At 44.3% G+C, this 25,635-nt stretch overlaps 1 protein-coding gene across 1 annotated transcript; it reads left to right on the forward strand.

Annotated features, from left to right (window-relative positions):
• Window positions 1-127: 127 nt before the first annotated feature.
• On the forward strand, window positions 128-25,635 carry ENO3 (enolase 3). Its single transcript, XM_082255524.1, has 12 exons — window positions 128-191; window positions 3,524-3,613; window positions 12,278-12,373; window positions 14,685-14,743; window positions 16,769-16,838; window positions 17,118-17,251; window positions 20,746-20,968; window positions 22,627-22,824; window positions 22,922-23,123; window positions 23,562-23,670; window positions 24,662-24,720; window positions 24,847-25,635. The coding sequence occupies exons 2-12, from the start codon at window positions 3,529-3,531 to the stop codon at window positions 24,914-24,916; spliced, it is 1,305 nt and encodes a 434-aa protein (XP_082111650.1). The 5' UTR covers window positions 128-191; window positions 3,524-3,528; the 3' UTR covers window positions 24,917-25,635.

Here is a 25,635-nt window from a genome sequence, read left to right on the forward strand (position 1 = left end):
GTGCCTTGTGTCCATGCGTAGACCTTGTGTCCGTGCTGTGTGTTCAGCTGTCACGCTGGTGTCACACCCCCTCCTCCCAACCCAGTCCACCCCAGCATCGTCTTCTCCGCGTTCTATATAAAGAGACGCAAAGCCCCAGCTGAGACTTCACTGCACTGTCCATCGTCCAGCCAGGAGCCAGGAGGAGCCAGGTACTGTGCTTTCCCCTATACACCACACACCATATCTACATCCCATAACCAGCCTTTCTCATAACTTTTTACCCCAGGGGAACCCCTAAAATAATTTTCAGGTCACAGGGCACCCTTACTAAAACCAGTTCATAAGGGGTCGGTCGGAAAAAAGTCCTTTACGTTGGTGATTAGTGGGAAGAATGCTCCTTTAATTGGTGATCAATGGGTGGGATTCTTCTTACATTGGTGGTCAATAGGAAGAATGCTCCTTACATTGGTGATCAGTGGGTAGAATTCTCTATACATTGGTAGTCACTGGCAAAATGCTCCCTACATTGGTGGTCAATTGGAAAAATGCCCCCTACATTGGTTAATGAGAAGAATGCCCCCTACATTGGTTAATGAGAAGAATGCCCCCTACATTGGTTAATGAGAAGAATGCCCCCTCATCCCCTTTTATTGTTGGTCAGTGGGCAGAATGCACCTTACATTGGTGGTCAGTGGGCAGAATGCTCCCTTATATTGGTGGTCAGTGGGAAGAATACTCCTTACATTTGTCAGTGAGAAAAATACTTTTAACATTGGTTGTAAGTGGAAGGAAATCTCCATACATTGGTGGTTAGTTGGAAGAATGCGCCCCTTAAGTTGGTGGTCAGTGGGGAGGATTCTCCTTACATTTGTCAGTGAGAAGAATATTCTTTACATTGGTTGTAAGTGGAAGGAAATCTCCATACATTGGTGGTTAGTTGGAAGAATGCGCCCCTTAAGTTGGTGGTCAGTGGGGAGGATTCTCCTTACATTGGTGGTCAGTAAGAAAAATGTGTTTTACATTGATGGTTAGTGGGAGGAAATCTCCATACATTGGTGGTCAGTGGGAAGAATGTCCCCCCTACATTGGTGGTCAGTGGGTTGGATTCTCCTTACATTAGTGGTCATTGGGAAGAATGCTCCTTACAGTGGTGATCAGTGGGTAGAATTCTCCATTCATTAGTGGTCAGTGGCAACATGCTTTCTACATTGGAGGTCAATGGAAAGAATGCCCCCTATATTGGTCAATTGGAAGAATGCCCCTCTTCCCCTTACATTGGTGGTCAGTGGGAGGATCAAGCCTTTATTTTAATGGGCAGTGGGAAGTGTGTTCCTTACATTGGTGGTCAGTGGGCAGAATGCTCCTTACATTGGTGATCAGTGGGCAGAATGTTCCTTACATTGGTGATCAGTGGGCAGAATGCTCCTTACATTGGTGATCAGTGGGCAGAATGTTCCTTACATTGGTGATCAGTGGGCAGAATGCTCCTTACATTGGTGGTCAGTGGGCAGAATGCTCCTTACATTGGTGATCAGTGGGCAGAATGCACCTTACATTGGTGGTCAGTGGGCAGAATGCACCTTACATTGGTGGTCAGTGGGCAGAATGCACCTTACATTGGTGGTCAGTGGGCAGAATGCACCTTACATTGGTGATCAGTGGGCAGAATGCTCCTTACATTGGTGGTCAGTGGGGTGAATGCTTCTTACATTGGTGATCAGTGGGCAGAATGCTCCTTACATTGGTGGTCAGTGGGGTGAATGCTTCTTACATTGGTGGTCAGTGGGCAGAATGCTCCTTACATTGGTGGTCAGTGGGAGGAATAACACCCTTACATTGGTGCTCAGGATGCTCCTCATTAAGGACAACCCAAAAGGTCATTGGTGTCATGCTTTTGGTTTTGCCAAGTAGTGTTGACCCTGGAACTATGCAGACACTATCAAATGAAAGGTCAATCACCCACAGCTCAAGAAACCCCTAACGAGGAACCCTGGTTAAGGATGACTGCCCCATACTATATATAGGTCTATGCGCTTCAATATCTGTGCATTGGGTCGATATCTGTTGGCTTGCAATGCATGGAGATCATAGACTAGGTCGATATTTGTTAGCATGCAGTGTATGAAGATCATGGATTGAGTCAATATCTGTTGGCTTGCAATGTATGGAGATCATAGACTGGGTCAATATCTGTTAGCGTGAAGTGTATGGAGATCATGAATTAGGTTGCTATCTGTTGGCTTGCAGTGTATGGAGATCATGAAGGAGGTTGATATCTGCTGGGTTGCAATGTATGGAGATCATGAATGAGGTTGATATCTGCTGGGTTGTAGTGTATGGAGATCATGGATTGGGTCAATGTCTGTTAGCATGCAGTGTATGGGAGTCATGAATTGGGTTGATATCTGTTGGCTTGCAGTTTATGGAGATCATAGTTTGGGTCAATATCTGTTGGCTTGTAGTTTACGTAGATCGAGGATTGGATTCAGGGCTGTCTTTAACACAGGGCAAAAGGGGCAGCTGCCCGGGTCTAGTCATTGTTGTGGGGCCCAAAGCAGCTGCCCCTTGAGCCCCCAAATAGTTGATAAGTGGATTCAAGAGGGCCCAAGAAATTTTTTACCCCGGGTCCAATCAAGAATAAAGACGGCCCTGATTGGATTGATATCTGTTGGCTTGCATTGTATGGAGATCATAGATTGGGTCAATATCTGTTGGCTTGTAGTTTACGTAGATCGTGGATTGGATTGATATCTGTTGGGTTGCAGTGTATGGAGATCATGGATTGGGTTGATATCTGTTGACTTGGATTGGATACCTTTATCTATGTTTATTCTTAAGGGTTTCCTTACCAGGGTCTGAGGGGGGACACTGCCAATGTCACGGCTCTGCTGACCTTTCCTGGATGCTATAACAGTCCTGACCTTTCGCCGTCCTCTCTGACCTTTACAGTGACTATTAATAGGCCGCCTAAGATAATTCCAGACCACAAATTAAATACCGCACAGACCCTGCAGAGACTTCACACCCTGCCAGTGTTATCTTACAGTACAGAGTGATTACTGTTATACAGTATGGTGTGATCATTATTACACAGTGCAATGTAACCAGTGTACACCAGGGTGCATTTACAAAAAACAAATCACAAAGTCGTTCATTCTGCAACTTTACAAGTATTCATTGTGTGCAAATCCTGGCAAAATCCAATGCTACTAGACCATTGTCTTCATTTATAAGAATAGTATGAATCGGGCAAATACCACATTATGTCCTGATAGGAAATAAATACATATTTACAATCAGCTCCATCTAGTGGCCACAATGTGATATTTTCCTGATCCCTTCTAATATGAGAGAAGAACATCTAACCTTGAGAGAAAATAGCCTAATAACATTCGTTTTTTGCTCCTATTCGCACAAAACAAATGTACATGCAGCCTCACAGGAGGAATAGCTCTGCATTCGTTTTTATTATTAATACACCCCTCAGTGTTTCTGTACAGGGCAATATGACACTGACACTATATGATGGTTCACCTTTCAGGCATCATGTCCATTCAGAAGATTCATGCTCGGGAGATCCTTGATTCCCGCGGGAACCCGACCGTGGAGGTAGACCTCTATACCGGCAAAGGTAAGTGATGCAACCTTCTACTGACAGATCTGCAGGGACAGCTATGGGTCCAGGCTGGGAAATGTCACAATCTTAAAGGGGATTGTTGGGGGGTAATTATACAGTATCTCTCAAAAGTTAGTACACCCCTCACTCATTTTTTTTTTATTATATCTTTTCATGTGACAACACTGAAGAAATGACACTTTGCTACAATGTAAAGTAGTGAGTGTACAGCTTGTATAACAGTGTAAATTTGATGTCCCCTCAAAATAACTCAACACACAGCCATTAATGTCTAAACCACTGGCAACAAAAGTGAGTACACCCCTAAGTGAAAATGTCCAAATTGGGCCCAAAGTGTAAATATTTTGTGTGCCCACCATTATTTTCCAGCAATGCCTTATCCCTCTTGGGCATGGAGTTCTCCAGAGCTTCACAGGTTGCCACTGGAGTCCTCTTCCACTCCTCCATGACGACATCACAGAGCTGGTGGATGTTAGAGACCTTGCGCTCCTCCACCTTCCGTTTCAGGATGGTTTAGACACTCGCGATCTCCTGGTGCAGAGGGAGAAAAGCAGACGGCTGATGTAAACACAGCCATCTGTCACTCTCCCTGATGTAACTGCAGAGATCATACGATCCTGCTATGTAGGATCGTATGTCTCTGTGGTTACATCACTAGCCACACCCCTTTACAGTTAGAAGCACGCCCCTAGGGACACACTTAACCCCTGCATCACCAATAAAGTTAACCCCTTCCCTGCCAGTGTCATTTTTACAGTAACAGTGCATATGTATAGCACTGATTACTGTAGTAATGTCACTGGTAAGCCCAAAAGTGTCAAAAATGTCAGTCAAGGGTCCGATCTGTCCGCCGCAATGTCACAGTCCTGCAAAAAAAATTGCAGATCACCGCCATTACTCGTTAAAAAAAAAAACAATAAAAATGACAAAAATCTTTCCCTTAGTAAACACAATAACTTTTGCGCAAACCAATCAAAATACGCTTATTGCAATTTTTTTTACCAAACATATGTAGCAGAAAACAAATTGGCCTAAAATGTTAAAAAATTTTGATTTTTACATTTTTTCTTTTGGGAATTTCATGTAAAAAATATTGTTATTTTTTCAAAATTGTCGCTCTTTTTTTGTTTATAGCTCAAAAAGTAAAAATCGCAACAGGTGATCAAATACCACCAAAAGAAAGCTTTGTTTGTGGGAAAAAAAGGACGTCAATTTTATTTGGGTACAGCGTCGCACGACCGCGCAATTGTCCGTTAAAGTCACGCAGTGCCGAATCACAAAATAGGGCCTGGTCTTTGAGCAGCCAAATCCTCCGGTGCTTAAGTGGTTAAAGTCACTAGGGGACGTTTTTGTATTGAGCTCAATGGGATGGAAGTTTGCATTGAAGTCAATGGGATGGGAGTTTGCATTGAACTCAATGGGATGAGAGTTTGCATTGAACTCAATGGTATGAGAGTTTGCATTGAACTCAATGGGATGGGAGTTTGCATTGAAGTCAATGGGATGGGAGTTTGCATTGAACTCAATGGGATGAGAGTTTGCATTGAACTCAATGGGATGGGAGTTTGCATTGAAGTCAATGGGATGGGAGTTTGCATTGAACTCAATGGGATGGGAGGTTGCATTGAAGTCAATGAGATGCAGCGTGCCATTTTGAATTGAATTTCAAAAGAGCCAATTTCCCAAAACTGCGCTCGCTGCTAGAAAATATCAATTGGGATAGAACCCTGGGAACAAAGAACACGGAGGAAAAATGGGAGTGCTTCAAGAGCATACTTAACAAGGGGATTGGCCAGTGCATTCCAAAGGGAAATACATTTAAAAGAGCAAAATTAAACCCTGGGTGGCTAAACTCCAACATAAAAATGCATATTAGTGCTAAAGAAAAGGCCTTCAAAAAATACAAGACTGAGGGGTCATTGGCAGCATTTAAGCATTACAAAGAGTGTAATAAGAAATGTAAAGACGAAATCAGGGCGGCTAAAATAGAACACAAGAGACATATAGCGGAGGAGAGTAAAAAAGAACCCCAAGAAGTTCTTTAAGTATATAAACAGTAAGAAAGCGAGGCCAGAACACATTGGCCCCATAAAAGATGATAAAGGAAAAATGGCCACTGAGGACAGAGAAAAGGCGGAAGTGTTAAATAATTTCTTCTCTTCAGTCTTCACAAAAGAATCGGGGGGCTACACGAACCCAGCTTGTAAGGCCGAACTAAATAATACACCTCAGGAAGTGCCGCCATGGCTAACAGAGGATAGACTTAGAGCTAAACTAGAGAAACTTAACATAAATAAATCACCGGGACCGGATGGCTTGCACCCGAGGGTTCTTAAAGAGCTCAGCCAGGTGATTGCCAGACCATTATTCTTGATCTTTAAGGATAGTTTACAGACGGGTATGGTGCCAGCTGATTGGAAAAAAGCCAACGTGGTACCAATATTTAAAAAGGGGCCGAGGTGTATCCCGGGTAACTATAGGCCAGTCAGCCTAACATCTGTAGTCTGCAAGATTTTGGAGGTGATGTTAAGGGACCATATACAAGACTTTAGTAATGAAAACGGTATTACAAGTAGTAATCAGCATGGATTTATGAAAAATCGTTCTTGCCAAACCAATCTATTAACCTTCTACGATGAAGTGAGCTGCCACCTAGATAAAGGGAAGCCTGTGGATGTGGTGTATCTGGACTTTGCAAAGGCCTTTGACACCGTTCCCCACAAACACTTACTGTACAAACTAAGGAAGGTAGGTATGGACCATAAGGTGAGTACCTGGATAGAGAACTGGCTCCAGGGGAGAGTTCAGAGGGTGGTGATTAATGGGGAGTACTCGGATTGGGCGGGTGTGGAAAGTGGGGTCCCCCAGGGTTCTGCCCTGGGACCAATCCTGTTTAATTTATTCATAAATGATCTAGAGGAGGGGATATCTAGTACAATCTCAGTATTTGCAGATGATACTAAACTAGGCATGCCAATATCTTCTATGCAGGATGTGGAAACCTTACAAGAGGACCTGAACAAAATAACGGGGTGGGCAACTACATGGCAGATGAGATTTAATGTTGAAAAATGTAAAGTAATGCACTTGGGGGCCAGAAACCAGAAAGCAAGCTACTCACTAGTGGGGTAGCCTCTGGGTGAGTCTAGGATGGAAAAGGACCTGGGGGCACTGGTAGACAACAGGCTTGGCAGTGGCATGCAATGCCAATCCGCTGCAAGCAAAGCCAACAGAATACTGGGATGTATAAAAAAGGGGATTCACTCCAGAAATAAAGAGATTATTCTCCCACTCTACAAGACTCTGGTCCGGCCACATCTGGAGTATGCTGTCCAGTTCTGGGCACCGGTCCTCAGGAAGGATGTGCTGGAACTGGAGAAAGTCCAGAGAAGGGCAACAAAAATAATTAGGGGAATGGAGGACATCAGCTATGAGGAAAGACTACAAGCACTGAACTTATTCTCTCTGGAGAAGAGACGATTGAGGGGGGATATGATATCAATGTACAAATACTGTACTGGTGACCCTAGCATAAGGAACAAACTATTCAGAGAAAGGAGATACAATAAGACACGTGGCCACTCACTAAAACTAGAGGAAAGGCGGTTTAACCTTAAAGTACGTAAGGGGTTCTTCACTGTAAGAGCGGTAAGGATGTGGAATTCTCTTCCACAAGCAGTCGTATCAGCAGGGAGCATTGATAGTTTCAAAAAACTATTAGATGGACACCTTAGAGACCACAACATACAGGGGTATACAATGTACGGTTAAAAGCAAACACACACACACATCATAGGTTGAACTGGATGGACTGGTGTCTTTTTTCAACCTCACTAACTATGTAACTATTATCGGCCCTTTTTTTTTTTTCTATCGGCAAAACGCAGATAACCCTATTTTCGGCTCATATACCGTCTATCCCTAACATTTTTCCAAGAAACACATTGGGAGAAAATCCGAATATGCAAGATTCTCTGTGATGTATAAAATAATGATGTCATTATGGATCTGTTCATGATCTTTGATCAACATAGTTTATAAATATTATTATTTTACAGGATTTATATAGCGCCAACATTTTGCGTAACGTTTTCTAATATAAAGGGAGACAGTACTGTTACAATACAATTCAATACGGAGGGTTGGGGGCCCTGCTCATAGGAGCTTACAATCTAATAGGGTGTGGCAAGTGATATGAAAGGTAATAATAATAAGGTATAATAAAGGTGGCGGCTGAGTTGATGGAGAAAGTAAAGTTTAGTAGTTAGGGGGAGGTGGGATAGGCTTCCCTAAAGAGATGAGTTTTCTGGGGTCACTAAGACTCGATTCACACTAGAGCGACTTGTCAGCCTGACAAGTCGCAGTCCCTCGCAGTCCATTGACCACTACAGGACCCGTTCTAATAGGAGCGACACAAGTCGCTCCGACTTAGAAAAAGGGTCCTGTACTACTTCGGGGCGACCTTGGAGCGACTTGCATAGACATTCATTATGTGAAGTCCGTGCAAGTCGCGCCGAAGTCGTGGTGCACGGGACTGCACAAGTCGCCCCGAAGTAGTACAGAGTCGTGCCGCCATAGTGTGAACCGACTCTTAAAGGTAGACAGAGTAGGAGATAGCTGGACAGATTGGGTTGAGGAGGTGATAAGGGAGCGAGAGATGAGGAGGTCTTGGGAGGAGAGGACAGTTTGGGTGGTATTTTGAGATGAGGTTGGTGATGTAGCTTGGGGGCAAAGTTGTGAATTTGTTTACACAGGGCAATTGAAAGCCAGTGCCGGGATTGTCAGAGAAGGGTGGAGGACACTGATAAGTTGGTGAGGTTGATGAGGCAAATGTGGAGGAAGCTCCTATAGTCAAGGTATGAAATTGAGTATCTTGGTGGTGTCATTGGTTAGGAAGAGGCCATTTTTTTGGAAATGTTATGGAGGTGAAGACAACGAGATTTGGACAGTGATTGGAAAGAGGAGGTCAGAGTCCAGGATTACACCTAGCCTAAAAGTAGACAAAGTAGGAGATCGCTGGACAGATTGGGATAGAGAGTTCCAGGGGATGTGAGAGGGTCTGGAGAAGTCCTAGGGGCAAGTATAGAAGATGGTGACAAGGGGGCCAGAGAGCAGAGGTCTGAGAGAAGGGACTGATAGTTGTGTAATTGATCTTGATGTAAAAGTTGGAGGAGGGGGTATGGGTGATTAGGGGTGTGTACCCAGTGTGTTTGGTCAAAAGATGAGGTTAAGATGAGAAGTTGAGATGTTGAACAGCTGAGCTATTAACATTGACAGGATTGTTAGTCCCCAAGAATGATAGTGGAGAAGGTAGATATTCGTCCTTTCGATTTGTCCTCATGACCATGGTCAACAAGACAGAAAGTCATGGGAAATTCAAACCAGGGCATGAAGTTATGGGAATCTTCCGGTGACAGCTGTCCTAATTGGGATGTCCCTTCACCTTGTGTTCCTGCTGGGGAGATTCCCTCCCTCCATTTGTCCTGCTGATCATTGTCACAGAAAACCCAACAGTGTGAGTTGTCATAAGAATAGATGAAGATTCTTCCAATTAGAGATGTGCACGATTTGTTTCAGATTCCATCATTAAGTTAATAATTTTTTTTCATCATATTCGTTATGGTAGAACGGTTAATTTTCAGAATTGGTTTTGTTTATTTAGACTTGTTTCGTGTTTGCGAATTTATTCGAAATTCGAATTTCGGAAGACAGCTATATTCATTCTATTTTATTCTTTTCTATTTTTTTTTCAATTCGATTCTTTTCTTTTTTATCTTCTATTCGATTTTATCCTATTCTATTTTATTATTTTCTATTCTATTCCAATTAATCTTTTCTTCTTATTTTCTATATTTAATTTCCTTCCTTTCTATTTTATTCTTTTCTATTCTATTCCAATATAATCTTTTCTTCTTATTTTCTATATTTGATTCTGTTCCATTCTATTTTATTATTTTCTTTTCTATTCTATTATATTCTTTTCTTTTTATTTTCTATATTTGATTTTATTCCATTCTATTTTATTCTTTTCTATTCTTTTCTATTATTTTCTTTTCTATTCTATTATATTGTTTTCTTTTTATTTTCTATATTTCATTTTATTCCATTCCATTTTATTATTTTCTATCCTATTCCTTTTTTTCTATTCTATTTTTTTTTCTATTCTATTCTAGTCTTTTCTAATCTTTTCAGTTTTTTTCTATTCTATACCATTTTATTCCTTTATATTCTTTTCTATTCTGTTTTATTTTATTCTGTTTTATAACATTCTTTTCTGTTCTATTCTATAGGAATAATCACCTTGTTTCACTTTTACAATATAACCAATAGGGTGTTGCGCTATCCAAATAAAGTACAAATGTGTAAAAGTATATAAAGAGATTCATGCGTCGCCAGGTATATGGTGACACATGAATTTATATAGGGACTTTTTGCACTGAGCACTTTTTCTGCCTATGAGGGGTTTCCTTTCGACTTTTTTCGTATTGTTTGCACATAATAAATATTGCTTCATCCGTTTCCAACACCAATTAGCTTGTTTTTGTATTTGATGAAATTCTGATATTTTACACTTTATTTGGATAGCGCAACACCCTATTGGGTATATTATTTATTTATTTTTTTTTTTTATTATTTTTATTTATGTGTATATTTAGTGAGTGCAGCTACCACTGAGAGATTACATATACACTTTTTTTGTTTTGACACTTAGCGCAACCATTTTTTTTAATATAATATTTCACTTTTATACCTTGCTGTATTTATTGCAATATGTTTACATCTCAAATTTGAATTCACTTTCAAAATCGAATTCGGATAGTTTGTTTTGTTATAATTTATTTTGGATTCGTTGAAATTCGTTACCAATGTGATTCAGAAATTCGGACTCATCCAAATCTCTGAATAAAGAAAATTTCATCCAAATTTTGATTTGCAGTGAAACAAATCACACAAGTCTACTTCCAATAGGGGCATCTGGTCTGGGGACAACCGTCTAAGGATTTCCTTCTTTCTGGAGAGATTTCCTCTGTTGTGTCCATGGGACAGGAAGTGATTTATTCTCCCCAAGGGGACACAAATGGGAGCATAGACCTTAACCACTTGCCGACCGCCGCACGACTATTTACTGCGGCGGTCAGCCCCGTACAGGCAAAGTGACGTAGTACTACGTCGCTAGCCTGTGAGCCTCTAGGGGGCGCGCTCCCGCCCCCGCTCGTTCCCTAACAAGACCGCGCGTTTTACCGGCGGACCCAATGTCCGTCGGCCACTCGCGATCTCCCGCTGGAGAGGGAGAAAGGCAGGCGGCTGATGAAAACAAAGCCGCCTGTCATTCTCCCTGATGTAAGAACAGAGATCATACGATCCTGCTATGTAGGATCGTATGTCTCTGTGCTTACATCACTAGCCACACCCCTTTACAGTTAGAAGCACGCCCCCTAGGGACACACTTAACCCCTGCATCACCAATAAAGTTAACCCCTTCCCTGCCAGTGTCATTTTTACAGTAACAGTGCATATGTATAGCACTGATTACTGTAGTAATGTCACTGGTACCCCCAAAAGTGTCAAAAATGTCAGTTAAGGGTCCGATCTGTCCGCCGCAGTGTTGCAGTACCGCAAAAAAAATCGCAGATCGCCGCCATTACTCGTTAAAAAAAACCACCAAAAATGACAAATCTTTCCCTTAGTTAGTAAACGCAATAACTTTTGTGCAACCCAATCAAAATACGCTTATTGCAATTTTTTTTTTTACCAAACATTTGTAGCAGAATACAAATTGGCCTAACATTTTTAAAAAATTTGATTTTTACATTTTTTTGGGGGGAATTTCATATAAAAAAATGTGAAAAATATTGTTATTTTTTCAAAATTGTCGCTCCTTTTTTTTTTTTATAGCGCAAAAAGTAAAAATCGCACAGGTGATCAAATACCACCAAAAGAAAGCTCTGTTTGTGGGAAAAAAAGGACGTCAATTTCATTTGGTACAGCGTCGCACGACCGCGCAATTTTCAGTTAAAGTCACGCAGTGCAGAATCGCAAAATAGGGCCTGGTCAGGAAGGGGGTAAAATCTTCCGGGGCTTAAGTGGTTAACAAGGGTTTAACCATTAACGTAAAAAAAAAAAAAAAAAAAAGAAAATAAGTGTGGTCACCAATTCTAATTCCTGGTAAGCTGCAAAAAAACATTTTTGCTCTTGGGTTGGATACATTTTAATTTACATGTGCTGTGCTTTGTGGGAGAAGTAAATTTCGGCACTGTCCCAATAATCCTCCTGCTCAATGACATAGGAAATGAGGAGCTTTATGGCCAGGACGGTAAGACGTACAGAAAAATATTCATAGATATACATAGTAAACAGGGCCGACTTGATTATTGATTGGACCCTGAGCAAACATTTTCTTGGGCCCTCCCAAATTCACTAATCAACTATTTCTGTGCAGTGCGGGCTCAAGGGGCAGCTGCTTTGGGCTCCACAACAATTAATGGGCCCGGGGCAGCTGCCCCTTTTGTCCTGTGTTAAAGACAGCCCTGATAGTAAAACATATGAATATTATGTTATATAACTATAAATATTTTTTTTTCCAAACATAACTATAAATATTAATATTGTTTCCATGCCTTAAGTGTCCTAAGCCCTTCAATCTTGTATTTATACCAGGTCTTTTCCGGGCGGCCGTACCCAGCGGAGCTTCCACAGGAATCTATGAGGCCCTGGAACTGAGGGATGGGGACAAATCTAGATACCTGGGCAAAGGTGAGCAATGGAGTCCAGTCCATTCCTTCTACTGGCTGCATGACCATGACCCTGCAGTCCACCATGCTTTAAATTTAGGTGCACGGATGTATCAATCATTTGTTGGCCAGGGAACTCCTTGACTCTGCCCACAGACGCCATTCGTAGGCCATCACCTGAAATTGAAAAACGGGAATATCCATTCACAGGAAGGCCCTTCCTGAATCTCATATGCAATCAGATAATCCCTGGATGGGCTACAATGTTATTTCCTATGAATATTAGCAATCATTGAGTATTTAGAAACACATTTCTACCCACTGAGAGGGCTAGAACCAGCTCTTGTGGAAGTCTCACAGCTTTTACATAAAAGATCCCTGTCTACATGCAGAAGTTAAACCTCCTCCACCAAGTGCAGAAAGTGCCTCTTTGTCCTTTGCAGATATTTATATGGCTCCGCCCAGGACTTTTTTTCTCAGAGAATAGGTGCAGGAACTCCCCCCTTCTGAATCACCCCTTGTCTCGGCCCCACCCACCTCCAAGCACTGTCCTTTGGTTCCACCTCCTACCCACCTCCCAGTACCGCCTATATTTAGAGAATACAGAAGCAAGTATCATTTTGTGGTGCTAAATAATTTGTATGGAATTTGTTAGTGATAACAAGAAAAGCAGTAAAATAGATCCCCCCCGCAGCCAGCAACAGCAGACCCCCCCCAGCAACAATAAATCCCCCACACAATAGACTCCTCCAGCAACAATGGACTCCATCCCAGCAACAATAGATCCCCTGCAGCAACAATAGACTCCCCACATAACAGTAGACCCCCAAGCAACAATAGATCCCATGTAGCAACAATAGATCCCACCCCACCAACAATAGACCGCACCCCACCAACAATAGATCCCCCACACAACAATTGATCCCCCCAGCAACAATAGATCCCCTGTAGCAACAAAAGAGCCCTCCACAGCAACACTAGATCCCACAAAACAATAGACCCCATCCCAGCATATATAGACTCCCCCACACAGCAAAAATGGAACACCCACAACTAAAGATACAGCCCAGCAACATTAGACCTCCCCCAGCAGCAAAAACAGATCTCTCGGCAGCCAGCATCATTAGACCCTACAGCAGCCAGAAACAACAGACCGCTCCCTCAACAGTAGATCCATACAAACAACATAAGACCCCCCCGGCAACAATAGATCCCTCACCAGCAAAAAGAGACCCTCACACAAAAACAGATCCCCACCAATGACAATAGTTCCCCCAGCAGCCAGCATCAATAGACCCTCCAGCACGTCCAACACCCCTTGCTATTACATACATTCAGTTGCTGGAGGTACCGGAACTGCGTTCCCCCGCGTTCCCGCTGAAAAAAAGCCCTGGCTCCGACTATTTATACAGCACCTTACACACCATGCATTCACATCAGTCCCTGCCCTCAAGGAGCTTACAATCTAGGGTCCCTATCTCACACGCATACACATACTAAGGCCAATTTTAGACAAGATCCACCTACCCCACTAGCATTCCATTGGATTTCTGGAAGGAAACGCACACAAGCACTGGGAGAACATGCAGACTCCATGCATAGTGTCTTGACTGGGTTTAGTAGCAGAGACCCATGTACTGCAAGGCAGAAATGCTAACTTATGCCTCGTACACACGCAACGATTATCGGCCGACCGATCGGCCGTCTTTTGTCCAGTGTTGTTGTGTTGGTTGAAATGTGCTCTAGACTGCACACGAATTTTATCGGCCAACAAAAACCAACTTCAGAAGTGATGTCATGTTCTGGTTTACTTTCCGTGTGTTTTTTCATCTCTGAGCATGCCCAGTCTTGCTCATCAGATTTTTGTCTGCCGAAATCTGTACTGACTGACGGAAAATTAGCCGTTCTGTTGACGGCCAACAAAAATTTTATAGCATGCACACCAGATTTTGTTCGGCCGAAAAGTCGGAGTCGGTTGTCGAAAGCATCATACTAACAAGCCGACAATCGGCCGATCGGACGTTGGCCGAAAATTCACGGCCAACTATCGATGCGTGTGTACAAGGCATAAGCCCCTGTGCTGCCCAAATGGCATGAGAAATTATCTCTGTCTTGGTGCTAGAATAAATTAGCAACCTCAGCGATATCATCTGTGTGCTTGCTGGAAAAAGTGTACCAAGAACCTCAATTGCCAGAATTCAGAGCATTTCAAACATCAACATTGGCAACAGATACTCTTTAAACGTCATGCAACCATCCAATCCAGGTCAGCTTCATAGAGACAAACAGCTGTATTAAACTACAATCATTATTCCTCCTCCTTCCCTTTCCAGGTGTCCAGAAGGCCGTGGACCATATCAACAAGACCATCGTGCCGGCTCTGCTCGAGAAGGTAAGTTGATTGGGAAGGACAGGGGGTGCCATAGTGGCTGATAATGGCAATGGGTGTAAAAAGAAAAAAGTTTAAAAAGTTTTTGGACCATGTTGTACATGAGGTGAAAGCATCTCAAGGCCCATTTCATTCCACTCGTTCTCAGTGATGTGCTATATTTGAGTTTTACAATAGGCCTTGTTGACCAGTTCAAGCCATGAACCAAACCATCTCAAGGGACAAGGGGTGGAAGAGATCTGGAATAGAGTGCAGGCTCTACAATGAGGGTTCTGTGTACCCCTTTACCGGTTCCTTCCAGTGGACATATGGCCTTTGAAGACACTTTTCAGGGCCAGAGTAGTCAGATCACTGATGGAGGGAATATTTAGAATGGTCTACTTGTTTTTGCAAAGTTACATTATATAGGCAATTTGAGTGATAAGAAACATTAAACTGCTGAGTTTGGGCTTTCCCACTTGTTCGGCTCACTGGAAGTCATAGCCAACCCCAAGTGGGAAAAATGACTCCCTGACCACTCAAGGGCAGTTGGATGAATTCCTTAGATCAGATTATTCCCAAAAGACGTTTTCTCTAATATTCAGGGCTTTTTTTCAGCGGGAACGCAGTTCTGGAACCTCCAGTCTGAATTAATGCAATGGCAAAGGGGTGCTGGGGTCAGTGGGGTGAGCTAAGGGGCCTATTGATGCTGGCTGCTGGGGGATCTATTGTTGCTGGAGGGCATTTTGTTGTGGGTGAGGCTTTTGTTGCAGTGGAGGATTTATTGTTGCTAGGGGGAACGATTGTTGCTGGGGAGTTATTGTTGTTGGAGGGGTCTATTGTTGCAGGGGAGGATTTATTGTGTGGGGGAGGGGGGGGGGGTGTTTGTTACACGGGAGAGTTTATTGTTACTGGGGGGTTATTGTTGTTGGGGGGGTCTATTGTTGCAGGGGAGGATTTATTGTGTGTGGGGGGGTGATTTTTGCAGTGGAGGATGTATTGTTGCTGGGGGGTTATTGTTGCTGGGGGGGTCTATTGTTGCAGGGGAGGATTTATTGTGGGGGGGGGGTGTTTGTTGCAGGGGAGAGTTTATTGTTGCTGGGGGGCTATTTTTGTTGTTGGGGGTCCATTGTTGCTGATTGCAGGGGATCTATTTTACTGTTTTTTTTTATTGTTGCTGGGGGGTTATTGTTGTTGGGGGGGTCTATTGTTGCAGGGGAGGATTTATTGTGGTGGGGGGGGTTGTTTGTTGCAGGGGAGAGTTTATTGTTGCTGGGGGGTTATTGTTGTTGGGGGGGTCTATTGTTGCAGGGGAGGATTTATTGTGGTGGGGGGGTTATTGTTGCAGGGGAGAGTTTATTGTTGCTGGGGGGCTATTTTTGTTGTTGGGGGTCCATTGTTGCTGATTGCAGGGGATCTATTTTACTGTTTTTTTTATTGTTGCTGGGGGGGGGTCTATTTTTGGGGGGGGGGGGGGTCTATTGTTGCTGATTCGAGGGGGATCTATTTTACTGCTTTTCTAGTTATCTTTAACAAATTCCACACAAATTACCTAGAACAACAACATGATACTTGGTTCTGTATTCTCTAAAGGGGGGGGGGGGTGCTGGGAGGTGGGTAGAGGGTGGGACCAAAGGACAGCGCTCAGAGGTGGGTAGAGGGTGGGACCAAAGGACAGCGCTCAGAGGTGGGTAGAGGGTGGGACCAAAGGACAGCACTCGAAGGTCGGTAGGGGGTGGAGACAAGGGGGGACTCAGTAGAGGGGAGTACCTGCACCTATTTTTGGAGAAAAAAAGCCCTGCTAATAATTATAGACACTATTCAAAAAACATCCCAGCCTTTATTAAATCATTATTGGTTTTGCCATGAATACATCAGGTTTTATTGCCTTTTCTAAAGAAAAACCCTTCCTATAGTGATGTTAAATTGTCTTGACATGCATCACAATCCAACCTGTTCCATTTGGTCTTCTGGTGGGCCCAAGTCTGGACCTGAGATAAATTTCCTTTCTGTAACCCTTTAGTAATACAGCTTTGTTTTCTCTCCTAGAAATACAGTGTGGTGGACCAGGAAAAGATCGACAAACTAATGCTGGATCTTGACGGGACCGAGAATAAATGTGAGTGCTGGGAAGCTTAAAGGGCAACAAAGTAATGAGAAGCTTCAGATAGAAGCTGCCATACTGTGACTTGGGGCAGCATTGGGATTCTTCACCCTCCCTTGAATTTACCTTGCCCTGTCCATCCCGTCAGAGTCTGGCAGTTTCCATTGAAGGCTTCTCATATAGGTACTCTTCATTGACTACTTTTTTTGTCAGTATTGACGGCAGCTGTATAATATGTCTGTGTCAGGGCTCCAGGGATGTTATCTGCCTTACTAGCATTTCCTTCTTCAACAGCAAAGTTTGGTGCTAATGCCATCCTGGGGGTGTCACTGGCTGTGTGCAAGGCCGGAGCCGCTGAGAAGGGTGTTCCACTCTACCGACACATTGCTGACCTGGCTGGAAATCCTGACGTCATTCTTCCCGTTCCTGTGAGTACATATTCTTCCTTCTTCTTACCTCTCTTCCTTCAAATTCTCCCTATCTTCTTTTATTACCTACCTTCCTTCGTCTCTTTCCTTTATTCCTTCCTTCCTCCTTCATATTTATCTACCTACCTACCGCCTTCCTTTCCTTCTTCTCCTCTTTCCTCTTACTTCTTTTCTTCCTTCTCTTCCCATTCTTTTCCCTCCCTTCTTCCGTCCTTCTCCTCCCCTTCCCTTCCTACCAACCTTTCTTCTTCTCTTCCCTTATCTCTTTTTCCTTCCTCCCTGTCTACCTTCTTTCCTCTTCTTTCCTTTTTCCTTTTTCTATCCTTTCAACCTACCTACTTGCCTTCCTTTTCTTCCTTTTCCCCTTTTTCTTCCTACCTACCTAATTTTCTTCCCTTTTCTCTTCTTTTCTTACCTTTATTCTTCCTACCTTTTTTTTTTTCCATTTTCTTACTTCTCTTCCATTCCCTGTATCTACCTTACTTCCTACGTTCTTTTCTTCCTTATAAAAAAAAATAATTATTACATGTTTTAACCACTTGCCGACCGCCGCACGGCGGTCAGCCCCGTACAGGCAAAGTGACGTAGTACTACGTCGCTCGCCTGAGAGCCTCTAGGGGGCGAGCGCGCGATGCGGGAGGCACGCTCCCGCCCCCGCTCATTCCCTGACAGGTCCGCGCGTGTGACCGGCGGACCCGATGTCCGCCGGTCACTCGCGATCTCCCGCCGGAGAGGGAGAAAGGCAGGCGGCTGATGTAAACAAAGCCGCCTGTCAGTCTCCCTGATCTAACTACAGAGATCATACGATCCTGCTATGTGGGATCGTATGTCTCTGTGGTTACATCACTAGCCACACCCCTTTACAGTTAGAAGCACGCCCCTAGAGACACACTTAACCCCTGCATCACCAATAAAAGTTAACCCCTTCCCTGCCAGTGTCATTTTTACAGTAACAGTGCATATGTATGATAAAAGAAAAGGAATTGGCAGCACTCCAGGTTGAGTCAAAATCCAGATTTATTGACTGGACATCCAAATTATGACAATCGTGACAAGGTAGACGCGTTTCACACACTGACTGTGTGCTTAATCATTACTGTAATGATTAAGCACACAGTCAGTGTGTGAAACGCGTCTACCTTGTCACGATTGTCATAATTTGTCATAATTTGGATGTCCAGTCAATAAATCTGGATTTTGACTCAACCTGGAGTGCTGCCAATTCCTTTTCTTTTATCAAGTTTTCACGGAGGCGAGCCGGGGCATGCACCGGTGTGAGTCATCAGGCAATTACACCACCTTGAGCAGTGAGTTCTTGTCTGTTCAAGCGCATATGTATAGCACTGATTACTGTAGTAATGTCACTGGTACCCCCAAAAGTGTCAAAAATGTCAGTCAAGGGTCCGATCTGTTCGCCGCAATGTCGCAGTCCCGCAAAAAAAATCGCAGATCACCGCCATTACTCGCTAAAAAAAAAAACAATAAAAATGACAAAAATCGTTCCCTTTAGTTAGTAATAACTTTTGCGCAAACCAATCAAAATACGCTTATTGCGATTTTTTTTTACCAAACATATGTAGCAGAAAACAAATTGGCCTAAAATGTTAAAAAATTTTGATTTTTACATTTTTTTGGGGGGGAATTTCATAGAAAAAAATGTGAAAAATATTGTTATTTTTTCAAAATGTACGCTCTTTTTTTGTTTATAGCGCAAAAAATAAAAAGCGCACAGGTGATCAAATACCACCAAAAGAAAGCTCTGTTTGTGGGGGAAAAAAGGACATCAATTTCATTTGGGTACAGCGTCGCACGACCGCGCAATTGTCCGTTAAAAAATCACGCAGTGCCGAATCGCAAAATAGGGCCCGGTCAGGAAGGGGGTAAAATCTTCCGGGGCTTAAGTGGTTAATGATTAAGGGTCCATTTACATGTTTGTATTGCAGCAATGCACGCATTACTACAACATGCATTACAGTTCATTCTGAATGGTGCCCCAACAGACTAAGGAAATGCACATGCATTGGCAGGGCTCCTCAAAACATCACCATAGGTCTGATTTTAAGGATTTTTTAAGTGCCTTGGCTACCTATTATTTTTAATGGGCTGCCTGAACACAATGCACAATATCGCACCAGAAAAATGTAAATGGGCCTAAAGGCCATTATTAAGTGCTTACCTATATGCTAATGCTAGGGTTTTTTTTTTATATAAGAACAAGTTTGCTTGCAGAGAAGGACATTGAAACAAATTGTTGTTCTCCCATCTAAATGGAATGTCTTGTTATGCAATATGGAGAGATAGTTAGTCCTATGTTCTACAATAAGATATTTCAGAGTCTGGGTCCAAGTCAAGCTAATAAGGTGTTCCAAATTAACAGATATAAATGTATATTGTTACATTGTTACATAGTTTTCACCCAAGGAAGCTGCCATCTTGGGCTCTGTTTAAACTTTAACTGCCATGATGCTGCACATGTGATCAGTTATGACACCAGCCATTGAATGGTTTGACAGCTTGGTTGAGGGCACAACCAATGTGACAGTTATATTCCCGACACGTTCTGGGAATATAACTGTTTTTTGAATCTGTTAAATCTATGGGTTTAAATAAATGATTTAACTTGTAAAAGGTTTACGTTAAGGAGGTCCTACATGCAGGGCCGGTGCTACCACTAGGCAAACTAGGCGGCCGCCTAGAGGGCACTGCCACCGCTAGGGAGCAGTTATGGCCAGTGCCACATTCCTCTCCTGTCACCTCCTCATCCCCGGTGGATGTCATCTCTAGAGAGGGGGGAACTTTGTATATGAAGGGGTGTGTAGGGTTAAAGAGGGGCAGTGTGTATATGAAGGGGAAGTGTAGGGTTAAAGGGGGGCAGTGTGTATAGGAAGGAGGGTGTAGGGTTAAAGGGGGGCAGTGTATATAGGAAGGGGGGTGTAGGGTTAAAGGGGGGCAGTGTGTGTAGGAAGGGGGTGTAACATTAAAGAAGGGCAGTGTGTGCAGGAAGGGAAGGTTGTGTGTACAAGAAGGGGGTGTAGGGTAAAGGGGGGCAGTGTGCATATGAAGGGGGCTAGGGTTAAAGGGGGCAGTGTGTATATGAAGGGGGTGTGGGGTTAAAGGGGGACAATGTTTGCAGAAAAGGGGTGTAGCATTAAAGAAGGGCAGTATGTGCAGGAAGGGGGGAGTGTGTACATGAAGGGGGTGTAGGATTAAAGGGGGCAGTGTATATAGGAAAGGGAGTGTAGGATTAAAAGGGGGGTATAGTTTTTTTTTGGGGGGTGCAAGTAGGTGGTCTTGCCTAGGGTGAAAAATAGTCTAGCACCGGCCCTGCCTACATGGCAATTGTCCAGGCAACTCCCCTTTGACCAAGAGGGCAGATCCCTGGTACACTTGCCTTTTTATCTGCCCCTTGCTCCCTCCTCTTTCTTCTCCTCCCCTGTCCTGCCCCTTACTCTTGTCCTCTGTGGGATATTACACAGATTTTTGTCTTCCCTCAGGCATTTAATGTGATAAATGGAGGTTCTCATGCCGGGAACAAGTTGGCTATGCAGGAATTCATGATCCTGCCGATCGGAGCCTCTACCTTCAGGGAGGCCATGAGGATTGGTGCAGAGGTCTACCACAACCTGAAAAACGTCATCAAGGCCAAGTATGGCAAGGACGCCACCAATGTTGGTGATGAGGGTGGCTTTGCTCCAAATATCCTGGAGAACAATGAAGGTGAGATGAGTCAGAGGCTACACACAGACACAAGGTCTCCCGCCAATTACATGTGCCAGGGTGGTAGTAGAGGGTTTCTGCTTATGTGCAGATTTACTCTATCCTCTACAACAGGGGTGGGGAACCTTTTTTCTGCCGAGGGCCATTTGGGTAAAAAAAAAATCATTTGGGGGCCGTACAAAATTATCAACTTAAATGTGCCTGTTATATTTGGTCAAACATTTAATTAACTCACCCCTAATGTGATGGCTGCAACTGCTTCTCTTTGGTGAGGTGTGTGAGGTTAGCTGGTAATGATGATGTTGCTACTCGCAACTGGTTTTCCAGGTTTGCGTCAGTTAGTCTGGAGCGCAGTCGACTCTTTGTGGTGGTAAGTTTTGAAAAGAACTGCTGGTGGGTATAGCTGCCTGGTACTGCTGGTGGGTACAGCTGGCTGGTACTGCTGGTGGGTACAGCTGGCTGGTACTGCTGGTGGGTACAGCTGGCTGGTACTGCTGTGTGTGCTGCTGGCGGGAAATGCTGGCTAGCAGCAGCGCCACGCTGGAGGAAGAGGTGATGTTTCCTGTATTGGTCACAGGGGGAGTGCATTTGAGATCACTCCGCCTGTAACTCACTCAGACGGTCAGAACGGAGTCAAAACTATACAGGAAGCATCGGCTCCATTCTGACAGATCAGCTGAGAGACACAGACTCAGCTGCACAGGGGGCCGGACCAAATGACTTTGAGGGCCGCATTAGGCCCCCCAGCCATAGGTTCCCCACCCCTGCTCTACAACCTTTTAATATGCCACATCATGCTGGATACAGGTTTTCATGCTATTACCAACTGTACCTGAGCCCCCTCCTATTCCTTATGTTTTATGCCCTTAACAGTTGGGGACACATAGGCTTGAGTTTGAATTTTTGAGTCTCCCCAGCAGTCCTCTGTTGCTCTGTGTCAGATTCATTGTAGAAGACTACAGTTACACTTCTACCCACTTTCAGTCAGCATGTACCAGCTATATTGTTTGTACATTAAGGGGCCATTTCTACAATATACATGTGGGGAGGTGCAGCACGGTGTGGCAGCGGTAAACAGGGCAGAGAACAGAACTTGTAATGATGTTGAAGTTCAACAATACTGTACACATCAAACCTGGCGGGAAGATGCCCAACTAGGAACACTCACAGAATGCAACAGCGATGTGTAGCAGAGCAAGTCTCAGATTTGCCGATAGCGTTGATCTTGAGGGGCAAAATGCGGCCTGGCTGGCCTGTGCCCAAATGGGAATTTTACAGGAAGTATGGTGTGTCCCTTTTCTTTCCCTACTCATCTGGAACATCTCCCTGCCGCTAATCACTGTCCCTACCAGACAGGTGACCTGTCCCTACACTACCCACATGTGAAATGCACCAGAGCCAGGGCCTTAAAGAGGCTCTGCCTGACCCAAGGTGGCTGCCAGAATTACATAGGGTGGCAGCATTCCATCAGATAGCTTCCCCAATGACCCAGGAAACCAAAGAGGAATTATGTTTCTCTTGACTTCTCCTCCAAGTGCAATGCCACTGTGGTTGTGCGCCACCTACAGTTAAGAAAATAAATTGCACCTGCTTACATACAAGGCTGGATTCATATATGCAATAAATAATGTAAAAAAAACCCTTGTGCATCCCCACAGCCCTGGAGCTCCTAAAGGCTGCCATTGAGAAGGCCGGATACCTGGATAAGATTGTCATTGGAATGGATGTGGCTGCATCAGAATTCTTCCGTAACGGGAAATACGACCTGGACTTCAAGTCCCCAGACGACCCAAACCGCTACATCACTGGACAGCAGCTTGGTGACCTCTACAAATCCTTCATCAAGAATTACCCAGGTGAGTCTGAGCAACCCTCAGGAGGTCCACAGCTGTGGAGGAGCTACCAATCTGTCCCTATACCTGCAGGATAACACACTGTCCTCTCTCTCTACAGTGGTCTCCATTGAGGATCCCTTTGACCAGGATGACTGGGATAACTGGAAGAGCTTCCTCTCCACTGTTGATATCCAGGTTGTCGGGGATGATTTGACAGTGACCAACCCAAAGAGAATCCAGAAGGCGGTGGAGGTGAAGGCCTGCAACTGTCTTCTTCTGAAAGTCAACCAGATCGGATCAGTCACAGAGTCCATCCAGGCGTGAGTGTCCACCAGTCACTACAGTATTGATCTGAATGCATGTTTTGGTTGTACTTTACCAATCTACCAAATTTTAGATGAGGTCCGAACCCATTCTAAAAACTGAATCAAGTTCTATGGAACAATTCTTGGATATCCTGAAGAATTTTCACAAACTCTATAGAAATTGTAGCATTCGTAAGCCAACTGTACAATAGATACTATTCTCTATGGACGACAGTCAGAACCTGTGTGTGCAGAGAGAAGCTTTATAATATGAGTTATACCAGCAGACTGAACAATATATTAATGTTGGGGGTCACATTGCATAGATACAATTTACAAAGTGTGTTGTGTGTGGATGGCTTCAAAGTCAAAGTACTTTTTGCAGATATTCTGATTTTGAAGAAATAATGTTCTTCTATCATTGTAGTAATAATGTGTTTCTGATCTGTGCAGATGTAAGCTGGCCCAGTCCAATGGCTGGGGTGTGATGGTCAGCCATCGTTCCGGAGAGACAGAAGATACTTTCATCGCGGACCTGGTGGTCGGACTGTGTACAGGACAGGTGAGTGAAGATAAAGGGACTGTGTACAGGACAGGTGACATAAGGGAGAGAACCGTGTACAGGACAGGTCAGAGAGGGAGGGACTGCGATAGGACAGGTGAGAGAGGGAAGGGACGGCGTACAGGACTGGTGAGTGATGGAAGGGACGGCGTACAGGACTGGTGAGAGATGGAAGGGACTGCGTACAGGACTGGTGAGAGATGGAAGGGACGGCATACAGGACAGGTGAGAGATGGAAGGGACTGCGTACAGGACAGGTGAGAGAGGAAGGGGGGCCGTGTACAGGACAGGTGAGAGAGGAAGGGGGGCCGTGTACAGGACAGGTGAGAGGAAGAGGGACTGTGTACAGAACAGGTGAGAGAGGAAGGGGGGCCGTGTACAGGACAGGTGAGAGAGGAAGGGGGGCCGTGTACAGGACAGGTGAGAGAGGAAGGAAGACAGGACATAAATCCTTCATATAAGATAGGGCCAGGGACTATTCATAGGATTCAGATATATTGGGCAGACTAGATGGGCCAAATGGTTCTGATCTGCCGACACATTCTATGTTTCTAAGACCGTGTACAGGACAGGTGAGAGAGGAAGGGGGGCTGTGTACAGGACAGGTGAGAGAGGAAGGGGGGCTGTGTACAGGACAGGTGAGAGAGGAAGAGGGGCCGTGTACAGGACAGGTGAGAGAGGAAGGGGGGCCGTGTACAGGACAGGTGAGAGAGGAAGGGGGGCCGTGTACAGGACAGGTGAGAGAGGAAGGGGGGTCGTGTACAGGACAGGTGAGAGAGGAAGGGGGGCCGTGTACAGGACAGGTGAATGTGGGAGGGGTCTGTGTTTGTAAAGTAATACAGACGGTGCTGGCTCATTAGAATGTAAGCCCTTCTGGTGCAGAAACTGACATGAATGGCTCAGTGATCCCTCTGCAAAGCAGTGGAATAGGTCATGTTTGTAATACATTGGTAATAAATTAAAAACGCTTTCCTTTTTTTGCCTTTCTCAGATCAAAACTGGCGCCCCCTGCAGGTCAGAGAGATTGGCCAAATACAACCAACTGATGAGGTAAGTGGATGGGATAAATCAATAAACATAGGGTAACCCCAACAATACAACATGTTGTGAGACATTGTATATGAGTGACAAGCGGCAGTGTGTGCTCATTTGCTCCTACTTTGGTTTCCTCCGCAGGATTGAGGAGGAGTTGGGAGACAAAGCCAAGTTTGCTGGAAAGAAGTTCAGGAACCCCAGAGGAAAGTAAACTGAGAACTTCTGAATCCATCGCAACACGATGCCACTGTCCCAGAATCCTTTCCATACAGACCTCCCCAGAGGTCCTCCACAAGCCCCATGTCCACCGCTGTGCCATAAAATGGAATCCCTCAGTGGCAGCCCAAATGCATATGGAGCCGGCGGAATTCTGATATTTCAGTTTGGTGACCCAAATCACTTGGCGGCTTCCTAAATCTCTCTGACCGTGAGGTTTCCCAGTTTAGCCCAGCTCCCTCTGGTGTCACCCTTCTCCTAAAGGGTTCTCCATAATGCCCAGGAAACAAAAAAAAAAATAATAGGAGAGTCCATTAATAGAGTGACACTTTTTGTAGCCTTAAGGAAGGGGCAAAGAACTGCGGTAAAATCTCATCATTGTGGGAAGAGCAGGGACACAAACTACTGCACCATGCTCACTATTGCAGGGTCCAAGGATTAAAGGAAGCCATCTTTTAATTGTAGTCACCAGTGCCCATCCAATACTGAAATACGACTTGATCTTAAAATTTCCTGGCTGGACTCTGCCCATTGCACTTCGCCCTGTCTTCTCTGACTGTAAATATATCTTCACGCTATGGACGAGCGTGCCTTTCCTTTTTCTCCGAGCAATAAAACAAAGCACCAGTCTTCTGCAGGCCCCCGATGCATTTTAAGGCTTAGCGGTGAGTTTCCAAATTCAATTGAAATAAAGATGAAATGAAAGATATAAAA

This window comes from Pelophylax lessonae (assembly GCF_965119305.1).
Source record: "Pelophylax lessonae genome assembly, chromosome: 4".
Lineage (NCBI taxonomy): Eukaryota > Metazoa > Chordata > Amphibia > Anura > Ranidae > Pelophylax > Pelophylax lessonae.